This window comes from Drosophila suzukii, chromosome Y, assembly GCF_043229965.1.
Source record: "Drosophila suzukii chromosome Y, CBGP_Dsuzu_IsoJpt1.0, whole genome shotgun sequence".
Classification (NCBI taxonomy): domain Eukaryota; kingdom Metazoa; phylum Arthropoda; class Insecta; order Diptera; family Drosophilidae; genus Drosophila; species Drosophila suzukii.
The window spans coordinates 5,193,214-5,205,092 of record NC_092085.1 but is presented as its reverse complement, the minus strand read 5'-3'; the positions used below and the strand labels follow the sequence as shown (position 1 = coordinate 5,205,092).

Sequence of the window (11,879 nt, the reverse complement as noted above, 5' to 3'; positions counted from 1 at the left end):
TGTCCACCTGCGACTCCAGCTCCGGATCGGAGCAGCCGCACTCGAAGTACTCGCGGCGCAGCAGCAACCACAACGGGCACAGCGGCAGCAGCAACAACTACAGCGGCAGCCTGAGCAACGCCAACGACCTGGACGACGACTGCGAGGAGTCGAGCGACGAGGACAGCGAGACCAAGTCGCAGCCGAAGGGACTGACTCCGGAGGACGAGGACCGCCGGCGGAGGCGTCGCGAGCGGAACAAGATCGCGGCCACCAAGTGCCGGATGAAGAAGCGCGAACGCACCCAGAATCTGATCAAGGAGTCGGAGGTGCTCGACACCCAGAACGTCGACCTGAAGAACCAGGTGCGTCTGCTGGAAACCGAGCGCCGCAAGCTGAAGGACATGCTGCAGTCGCACCGCTGCCAGCGACCCGGAGGCTACCAACTGCCCAACCAGCTGCTCCAGTCGCCGGCACTGAAGTATCTCAGCGAACTGGAACTGGAGACGGCGAATGGCGGCGAGATGGCCAACTCGGGCCACAGCCAGCGGCTTCAGAGCATACCCTCGATTGCTACCTTCAAGTATGGCTCCAAAACGGCGGCGGCCATGGCCCAGCAACTGCCCAACGGCTACTGCAAGCCCTCGCCCAGTGCCCAGGAGTTCGAGCATGCCGGCTACCAGCAGCAACAGTCCATGAATCCCGCCGGCAACAGTATCGTCGAGCAGCAGCAGCAGTCGAATCCCAGTCCCAGTCTGATTTCCGACTATGTGCCCAACTGCGATGGTCTGACCGGCGGCGGCGGCGGCAGCAGCAGCAACAACAACAGCAGCAGCAACGCCAGCAGCAACACCAGCAGCAACTCCAGCAGCAACATCAGCAGCCACACCAGCAACATCAGCAGCCTTAGCAGCAATGCCACGAGCAACAACAGCAGTACAACGCCCACCAGCAGCGCCATTGAGTTTGTGAAGAACGAGCTGGTGGACTCGCAGAGTCCCTACACCACAGCCCTGAGTGCCGAGCGGTTCCTCTTCGAGCCCAGCGATGGTTTCCCGGACATCAAGCACGCCTGCGTACTGCCCTTGCCCTGCGGCACCAATGGCCTCAACATGGCCAGCGTGGTCCACACAAATGGCAGCACCGGAAACGGATCTGGCAATGGAAATAATAATAATAATAATAATAACAACAATAACACCCACCTGATGGACTTCCACCAGGGCCTGCATCATGGCAACATCGGTGTCGGAGTGGGTGTGGGCGTGATGACGCCCTACGATGATGAGCAGCTGCTGCTGCTGAAGAACGGCTGCTTTCCCACCGATCTGCTGTCCCAACTGGTGGAGGATGGCGGGGAGTATGTCGATCTGGACGCAGCCACCGCCTTTATGAACAACGGCAGTTGCCTGGCGTGAGGAAGGGCGCCGGACAGGGAGCGGGATCGAGACCGCGACCTGCTGCTCCTAGCCTTCGATCAGCCCAACAGCCAACAGGAGCAACATCAGCATCAGCATCAACAGCAGCAGCAGCCACTGCAACATCCTGCAGAGAAGGAGGAGCCACCGGCCAGTCCACGTCTAGATCGGCAGGTGGAACTCGAGCTCGAAATGGAGCTGCAACTGGGAGAGGAGCAGGATCCGGCTTGGGCACATGTAGACTACTGGTGCTAGGCCATCAACCCTATACTAATGTTAATCTTAACCGCCACTCATTGACTAAGCAAAAGCAGGAGTACAGAAAAAGAAGCCGCAGTCCCCCTACAAATAAACCATAACATATTACCCAGATCCCAATCCGGCCCATACAATACCTTAAATACTTCCACTTATTTTTTGTAAACTACCACATCAATAGTCCATATACTTTCTTGTGTAAACCCAGCAATCCAAGTTCTTCCAATAGCAGAGTTCCCCCTTTGAGGCATCCGATCCCGCGATTCAATCATGGACCACTCGAATATAACCCCCAGATCCCCGAAACCATCCCAAGAACAAACCCCTTATCCTTTGATCCCAAGTCCGCCTGGAGCCGGCATGCAGCCTGTGGCTTGACTACCTCATGAAGAAATAAGCAGAAACAATTAACAAGTAACTATCATTAAAGAGCTGTAAAGAGTAAGGTGTAAGGAACGTAGAAAGCAGAAGCAGAATCAGAAGCGAAGAGAGCACACAAACACGCGCAGCGATGAAAGAAGCACTTGCACAACTGTACATAACCCAATTTTTGATACGATAACTAGGTATATCGATAACATTCCATTGCAAGCCTGCGACATAACGAGGTCGAGAGAAGAAGAAGAGCAGTGATCAACTGCGAGCAGTCACATCCGCATCAGTAATTATTAATTTTAATTTGTTCAATCCCTTTTCAAGCGTATTTTTGTTTGCTCTTTGCTCCCCCAACGAAGCCTTAAAAATAATATTAACTATGCTTATTATATATGTGTGTAAACAATCGAGAGAGATTAGAGAGGAGGGTAATTCAAGTTGAGAATTCGATGCAGAAGCAGTAGGAGAAGTAGTAAGCCCATGCGATAAGACGTTTGATATTTTTTTTCTAAAACCTAGGCTTAATCAGTGATAAAACCTAAATATATATACCGTATATATAAACAAAATACTTGTATGAATTTTTGTTTTTTTTTTGTGTCCATACTTTGTAAGAGCTTTGTTTAAACGACGAGCGAAAAATTGTGTAAGCTGTTGCCTTAATCAAAAATGAAAACGACAAAAAAAGATCTTTCAATTGACAACTAAAACTAAATTACTAATCAACACTTTGTTAAATCTTTTGCAAAACTAATCTACATATACAAGAACAAGAAATATTTAATTATTATATATATAAAAACAAGAGATAAATGGAAAGCGATATGTACATATACGTATGATGTATGAATTGGTGGAATCGAAGACCTTAAAGTGCTGCTAAAATTGAAACTTTGCAACTCCTTTCAACTTGCGCCTTATTACAGATTAACGAAAAAACACATATACATATAAAACAAAAAGTCGAAGAATATATATACAAGCGTGTACTAAAACAAAGTAAAACTTATATATTTGTGTGTGTCTGTTGCTTGATCAACGAGTTGAAGCAGAGTTCATTTATATATAACATAGATATCTATATATATACATACTTATACACGGATATAACAGTTATATATATATACAGAAGTGTGTGTACAAACAGCTGTGAACACCAAAAAGTGGCCTAAAGGAGCATCCGACCCAAAAAATAAGAAAACACAAATAATTATAATTGTTTCGTAATCGTAATGCCTCGGGAGCGGCGGTTTTCGCAGCGGAGGTTTGGACGCTGCCGAGACTGCCGTTGCGATGACAGCCGCTGCGGTCTTATACTCTAGTTTTTCTTATATGTTATACGATTCCTTTTGAGGAGTGTGTCTAGGAAAAATGAGCTGAAGAATCACTTTAATGTTCAAGTTGTATAAGACTTATAGGATCACTTTTCAGGGCTGAGGATATCGAAATTGTTTGTGTGTACGATAAAGTTAGACGGGTGTGTATAGAAATATTAGCTAGTGGTATCACTTTAAGGTTTATGTTTTAAATTTCTTATTGGGAACACTTTTCAGGGTTTATATCTAAAGGCCACCCAATAATATTTATGTGTAGGATAAGAAGTTTAGTTTTAAGAATTTCTTAAAACGGTGCACTGAAGCGGAAAATTGTACCGAATTTCAAATTCTGCCTCCTCCCGTATATTCCCACTACTCGACTGAAAAAGGCAAAAAACGACGATGACCTCCGATACCCTAAATAGTATACCCCCTCACTAAAAAAAAAAAAAAAATTTGGTATCATTGGAAAGCATTATACCTTTCCAATGGTATAATTTTCTCTGTTCTAAAATAAAAACTGCACATTTTGAACAAAACTCACAAAATTAAAATTTCACACCTTCGCGCACAAGCAGTCATGAGCAAGGACTCGAGGGTAGGGGGTGAGATTCGGGTTCGTGGGTACGCACGTTCACTTTCTCCTGCTCATTCTCAGAAGATAACGAGGGGTCACAATATTTGAAATGCAATAAAACGGAAGGGTTCCGTGGAATACCAAACACACTGATTATGGGATGAGTATACGCTTGCAATTAAAAACAACTCATACAAAATACATTTAAAACCGCCTAAAAAACCTCCGCAACCGCTTTTAATAGCTACTCTTAGCTTAAGGCTTAGGAAATTCGAATGGTTGCATCGCGACATCTTATGCCAATGCTGGCCCGACCTTAACTGACCATTTATTCATATCTTGCTTACACAGAGATTGCCTTTCCTTAACCTATGTCGAAGTTGCACACCTTCGATATTTACCTACATCCAGACCCCTCCTACACCACGTTCACCACCGGTAACTTGTTATCAATCCTTGTGTTCGTTTTCCTTCTAATAACCATTCTACTGGGGTATTGGGCTGCTCCTTATGTTCGAGAACCAATCGGATTGGTTCTAGGAGTACAACATGCCTGTATGCACTCCCTGTAGATGTCAACCTGTTAAGTGAACATTCTGGACTATAAAAATGACACCACTCAAATTGCTCAGGATCAGTTCTTCAAATGCCTCAGTACTGTATTCTAATAAAATAATTAGATCCACATCGGTCCTTGCAATCGCGCCGAACAATTCTAATCGTGCTTTTTACCTTTTAAACGAGTGCGTGAAAATTGTTAACAACATTATCGTGCTTTTTACCTTTATAACGAGTGGGTGAAAATTGTTAACAACATTACAACATATAACAATATATTTATACCCGTTACTCGTAGAGTAAAAGGGTATACTAGATTCGTCGGAAAGTATGTAACAGGCAGAAGAAAGCGTTTCCGACCCCATAAAGTATATATATTCTTGATCAGGATCACTAGCCGAGTCGATCTAGCCATGTCCGTCTGTCCGTCTGTCTGTCCGGATGAACGCTGAGATCTCGGAAACTATGAGAGCTAGGCTATTGAGATTTGGCGTACTGATTCCTGAGCTTCTTACGCAGCGCAAGTTTGTTTCAGTAGACTGCCACGCCCACTCTAACGCCCACAAACCGCCCAAAACTGTAACTCCTACAGTTTTGATGCTAGATAGAAACTTTTGACTGAAATGTATTATTCCCATCAATACCTATCGATTGACCTAAAAAAAAGTTTGCCACGCCCACTTAAACGCCCACAAACCGCGAAAACCTGTGACGCCCACAATTTGCATGCTAGATAAAAAATTTTAACTGAAATGTATTGGTGTCGTCAATACCTATCGATTGATCCAAAAATGAATTTGCCACGCCCACTCTAACGCCCATAACGCTTAAATCTGTCTACCGCCGGTAGGTGGCGCATTTTAATCTCGCTTTGCTGCTTGTATATCTCCATTTCCCTTTGAGTATCGGGTATCTGATAGTCGAGGTACTCGACTATAGCGTTCTTCCTTGTTTTTGAATAAAAATATTAAAACCAAAACCCTAAAAATGGAGTCATTCGTTGCTTGTGATTTGTGCACCAAAAATGTGGAGATGAGTGAGTTTGAAGCTCATTATGCTCAGTGCTCAAAGCCTCGGAATGCCTTCGAGGTTTTAATATGTAAATCAAAAATAAGGTGTGACTTATGCTCTACCTTAGTTCATAATTATGAATTTGACGAGCACTATCAAAATTGTAATGGACCTATAAATGCATTCAACGTTTTAATGAATGTTGAAAAACGGCAACCACAAAACAGAAGGCAAAATCATCTGGACGATCATCCCACAACATCATCAAATGCTCTCAAACGGATGAGAATGGATGAGGGTAAGGAAGTACTCAAACAAGGAAAAAAAGCTAAGATTAGCGAAAATAAAAATGATTTAAAATTAGAACTTTTATGTCCTACTTGTGGTGATAAATATCTTGCATCAAGGGAACGTCAACACATATTGACCGATAAGCATAAAAATGCATCAGCCAGAGAAGTAAAAAATAATGAAAACATAATTCTTCTTAACTCTCAAACTGTTTTTCCTGTTAAATCATATCGAATCAATAGTACAGTCCAAAACACTATTGATTTAAAAGATTTTTATCAGCATTGCCAAAAAAATATAATTGAAATTATAAAGCATTGCATGATAGAATATAGAGCCATTAAATTCAACCTAAGAGTTTATGGTACCTATATTAAACAAACAGACGAAGGAGTTACTGTTGAAACAACAACACATTTTGGGACATCATATAAATCTGTATACCAAAATGAAAGCATTATCGATGAACTTAATATGGCAGTAGATAGCTTACTAGCATCGAGCAGTGAGTTTCAAGAAAAAGACTCTGGTTGGGCAATAAAAAATTTCAATTATTTTGAAATTACTATAATAAAGCTAGAAAACATTCCTGCTAGCGGATACATTCAGGCCCCGAAGAATATAAGAGCCCGAAATGCACTTATGAACGTACAGAATACTGACGTATTTTGTTTCAAATGGTGCATACTGGCATTCATAGCTAACAAAACTCATGAGAGTGCTACCTTTACAACAGCAAAGCAAAAAAAGTATTCACGGGAGGAAATGACAAAGCCCACAACTTACCACACTAATATTAATAATGAAATAATTGTATATGACGGAATAAGATTGGATTTTTCAGGAATCGAGTTTCCAATAACGAATAAAGGGATTATCCATTTCGAGAAAAATAATAAAGACTTTAGTATAAATGTTTATGAGATCGATGCTGATGTTGACAAAATAATCGGTCCAACTTTTAGAACCAAATGTATTCAACCTAACCACATCAATATATTGGGAATAAATAACGTAAACCAAGACAGTATGCATTACGCTTACATTACAAGTGTAAAAAGATTATGCTACTCATGCCAAATCAGGAGGATATTTTTGTGATAACTGTCAACAGTTTTTCACAGTTAATAATACTACCCACAACAAACTTGAATGCGGAAAAGTGGCCTCGTTTTACCCTGAACCAAACACTATAACTTCATTCAAGGGCTTTCATAAAAAATTATCTCCTCCGGTGGTGATATATGCCGATATTGAGGCTGTTCTTGAAAATTATAGAACATGCCTAAATTCGTATTCAACGTCGTCAACAACAAAAGTGCAGAAGCATACTACATGTGCCGTATCATTTTATATAGCACATAAATATAATCCGGATCTTAACGAATTGTGGACATATAAAGGTATGTACAAAACAACAAATAATTATTTTCTTAGTATTTTAAAAACTAATTCAAATTTTGTATAATTTTATAGGCGCTGACTGCATACAAAAATTCTGCAAATCACTAAAAAAAAAACTACGAGCTTGTTTTACATGTACTGGTCGACCTCCAAAAACCCGATTGCTAGCACAATCCATGAACAGGAAGGAAATTGCTGTGCCTGTGAAAAGGAAATAAACGCTGACGACCTGGACAAATATTTTGATCAATTTTCTGGAAAATACATGGGACCCATTCATAAAAATTGTAAGCCAAAGTACAAATTAAGTGGTCCCTTCTTTCCTGTAGTATTTCATAACTTATCTAAATATGACATACATTTATTCATTACTGAATTAGAAGGAGACTTAAGCCCCATACCCTGTTATAAAGAGCTTTATATAGCGCTAGCGCAGACAAAGCTTCCTGACATAGATAGTTTTTACAATTCTCTCAGCGAAGAAAATTGTAGTATAGATGATTACAATTTTGCACAAAAGGTTTGGAAAACTTTCAACTGTAATACTATAAAAGATTATATAAAACTTTATTTAGAAAGTGATGTTTTAATTTTGACCGATGTTTTCGAAAATTTTAGAAAAATTTGTCAGAAAATTTATAAGCTTGACCCTATTAACTATGTTAATGTAAATTTAGAACTTATTAGCGACGGAGACATGTACAACTTTTTAAAAAGAGCGATAAGGGGTGGGTTAACTCAATGTACCCAAAGAATTTCTATAGCTAATAATAAATATATAACTAACTTTGATTCAAGTAAATCAAATAACTACCTCAGCTATATTGATGCAAATAATTTATATGGCTGGGCAATGAGTCAACCCTTACCGCTTTCAGGATTTAAATTTTTAAGTAATGATCAATTAGAATCGTTCGATTATAAAAATATTTCTGCTGAGGGAAATGTAGGATATATATTAGAAGTGGAACTAGAATATCCTACTGATTGGCATGACTCACATAACTTCTTGCCTTTCTGTCCAGAAAACAAAGTTCCTCCAGGAGGTAAGCAGAAAAAACTTATAGCTGATTTATCGAATAAAAGCGAATACATTATCCACTTAAAACAGCTTCAACTTTGTATACAGCATGGTTTAACTGTAAAAAAAATACATAGGGTTTTGTTTTTATTATAATTTTCTATTACTTAAAGTCCTTCTTCGAAAATAATTTATATGGATACAGATTCATTTATTTTATCTTCAGAGGAAGACTTTTACGAAACTATAAAAGAAAATCCTGAACGATTCGATACCTCAAATTATAAACTAGAAAACCAAATTAATATAGTTCAAGCTAATAATAGGGAACCTGGAAAAATGAAGGATGAACATGCAGGTAGGGTTATGACTTCTTTTGCTGGACTTAAGGCTAAGGCATACTCTTGTTTAGTTGATAAGGAAGGAAACGAAAACGCATGTATAAAAAAAATTAAAGGAGTTAAAAAATCAGTTATTAAAAACCTGAATCATGAAGATTATATAGAATGTATAAAATATAAAAAAACATTTTATGGATCCCAGCGAGTTATTCGAAGTGGGTCGCACATCCTCTATACTGAAATTATGAATAAAATAAGTCTTAATTATAAGGATGATAAGAGATATATTTTACCAGATAATTGTAATACATTGGCTCATGGTCATTATAATATTGAACATATATTAAGTAGTAGCAAAAATTAAACCCGTTATTAAATAAATGTTTATATGTTTATATTATAAGAATAAAAATTTGTAAATAAATAGATAAAAAATTAAACTTGTTATTGTTGCGTTTTATTACTTTAGCAGGTCATTTACAGATATCCATGAGTTGTGGCTGGAATAGAAACCGCTCCATTTTACAAGCACTTAATTATTTTTCCTTTTTAGTATTTTATCTACTAGGAAAGCATTTTTGTCTTTCACTTTTTGAAGTTCCTCTTCATAAAATGACCCATTAATAGGGGTACCCATATAATCTTGTATTTCATATGTTACGGGGTATGTAGACTTGACTTTTAAAACTTTAAAAACTTCTGTGGTCCAATTAGGTTCGTATCCCTTCATAAATGCTCCCTTGTATTTACTTATTCTAACAAAATCACCTACTAAAAATTTTTGTTTTGGAAATATTTTTGGTATATTATATACCGATTTTAAAAAAAACTCTTCATTTTTCGTGCAGACATCTATAGGCTTCATTTTTATTGTTCGGTGATATGAATTATTGTATTGATTTACGAGATAATTGATGTTATGAATCCACTTATATTTACCCAGCATACTAAACATTTTCCACATACGATTTTTTAATGTTCTATTAAAGCGTTCACATATAGAAGCCTTGAGATGCGTATTAGTATGATAATGATTTATTTCAAATTTATCCATTAATTTCCTAAAAGTGGATTTAAAAAATTCTTTCCCTTGATCTGACTCAATATTCTTGGGTGTACTTTTACTCTTTTTAAAAACAGATTTCATTGCCTCTGCTACATCCAGGGCAGACTTTGACTTAACTGCCTCGGCGTATGCAAGTTATCCAACCCGTGAAACGGTTCCACTTATGGAATTTATAAACAAATTTTTGAATTCAATCTCAGCTATGTTACCCTTGCCTTCAGCGACATTGCCTTTGCCTTTGTTTAAGATTCTGCCTTTGCCTTTGCCATTCATTTCGAGGGCCGCGCTTGACCGTCCTGCTAAGATAAATAAACCAATCGTAAAGTAAACACAAGCTTCCGTTCGAAGCCCAAACTTTTCCGTTCAAAGCCCACAGTATTGCGTTCTAAGTTCAGAACATATTGCGTTCCGATTTTCAATCAAATTGCATCGGTCAGCATAATTTCATTTCACAACGAGGTGCGACAGTTTCAGCATAAGCTTTTATCTTAAACAAAAATTAAAGTTCTGGAAGCTTAAGAAAAGGAAAGCTTCTGGCCGAGGTTCATTGGAGAATTTTTTAGAATTAAGATTCAGTCCTATTTTATCCGAGACCGCGATCGGTTCACAATTTTTAAAAAGTGTCTTGTATTAATTCAGTTTAAGAATAAAGGTTTATCACCCAAGTTTTAAAAATTAAAAATAAATTTTTTTAATTCATCTATTAGCGACGAATTTAATTGGCGCCCAACGTGGGGCCGCGTAAATTAAAAAGTTCCAAAAATTATTTAGTGAAAAATAAGTTAAATATAAACGGAGCTCGCGCGGCCAACAACTCAAAATTTCTAGTGGAGAAATTAAAAAATCCACCAAACATCACAACAAAGTGACAGTGGTCGTTAAACATAATTAAATGGAAATTAAAAAATGAAATAATCCATTTAAAGGTGAACTTTAAAAAAAGGTGGACCAAAATCTTAAATAAAAAAAATACAAGAACACAAAATAAAGCAAAACCAGAATCGCACTAATCAAAAACAGTTAAACAAACCAGCTCTTACAACAACAACAACAAAATCACAACTCGCTGAAACAGGAAAAATTAAAGAAGGAAGGAAGGGCATTCTATTGCCAATAATTTCTACTGAATCCAGGAAGGAAGATCAACCCACAACCTCACAGAAGGAAGACCCCATCGGGACAGTCTCGTGGGAAATTAATTTTCAATAAAAAAATATTTAAAAATTATAATCTAAGATCAGGGAATTTATAAAAAAAAAAAATAATATTAGATTTAAACATTGATAGAAAGTAAGATAGATTCACGATTAAAAAAAAAAATATATTAAGAAACAATCTGGAAGATTTAATAAATAGCTTTGGTGAAATAAATCTAACCACGGCAACCGCAGGTTCAGCACCAAATTTTTCTGCAGGTACAATCGACCCAACTATAAAATGCGATACAACACTTGAAGTCGTAAAATCTTTACCAAAATTCACGGGGGAACCAACACAACATGTAGGTTGGGGGGAAGCCGCAGAAACTGTAATGAGTCTCTATAAAATTTAAAGTGAACAATATTTTATCGCCTTAACAATTTTACGAAATAAAATTTTGGGAGCTGCCCGTGATGCTCTTACCAATCATGGCACCGTTTTAAACTTTCGAGCAATCTTATCTAGATTGGACTTTATATATAGCGATAAACGACCAATACATATCCTCGAGTCAGAACTAAGTATCCTCAGGCAGGGACGAATGACAGTTACAGAATACTATAATGAAGTCAATAAAAAAATGACACTACTAATAAACAAAACCATAATGACATACGGAAAGGACAGCGTAATTGCCAAAGAAACAAACAAAACAATAAGGAGCAATGCTTTACGAATTTTTATATCTGGGCTAAATGGATCTATCTCAGAAACTCTTTTCTCATTAAATCCACCAGATTTACCCAATGCTTTGGCAAAGGTCCAAGAACTAGAATCAAACAATTTCCGTGCACAATTTGCAAACAGGTTTAATGGATTTAAAAATGAAAATAAATATCAGGGAAACAACTTACGATTTGATCAAAAAAGACAGAACAATAATACTAATAAAACGGGAAATTATTGGACTAATAACCAAAATGATAATTGGCCACTGTTTGTGCCTAACCGAAGTAGACACTTCCGGGTCACACCGCGGGACAAGGGGGTAATGAGCACTTGTCGCTGGCACGGGGACGCTGCTGGCAGGACGATCCCGTCGCGGCAATGGTAACGATGGTTAC

General features: G+C 38.3%; 1 protein-coding gene across 1 annotated transcript; it reads left to right on the top strand.

Annotated features, from left to right (window-relative positions):
- LOC139353766 (activating transcription factor 3-like) lies at window positions 1-1,862 on the top strand. The gene has a single exon (XM_070998085.1). The coding sequence runs from the start codon at window positions 264-266 to the stop codon at window positions 1,395-1,397; it is 1,134 nt and encodes a 377-aa protein (XP_070854186.1). The 5' UTR covers window positions 1-263; the 3' UTR covers window positions 1,398-1,862.
- The last annotated feature ends 10,017 nt before the right edge of the window (window positions 1,863-11,879 follow it).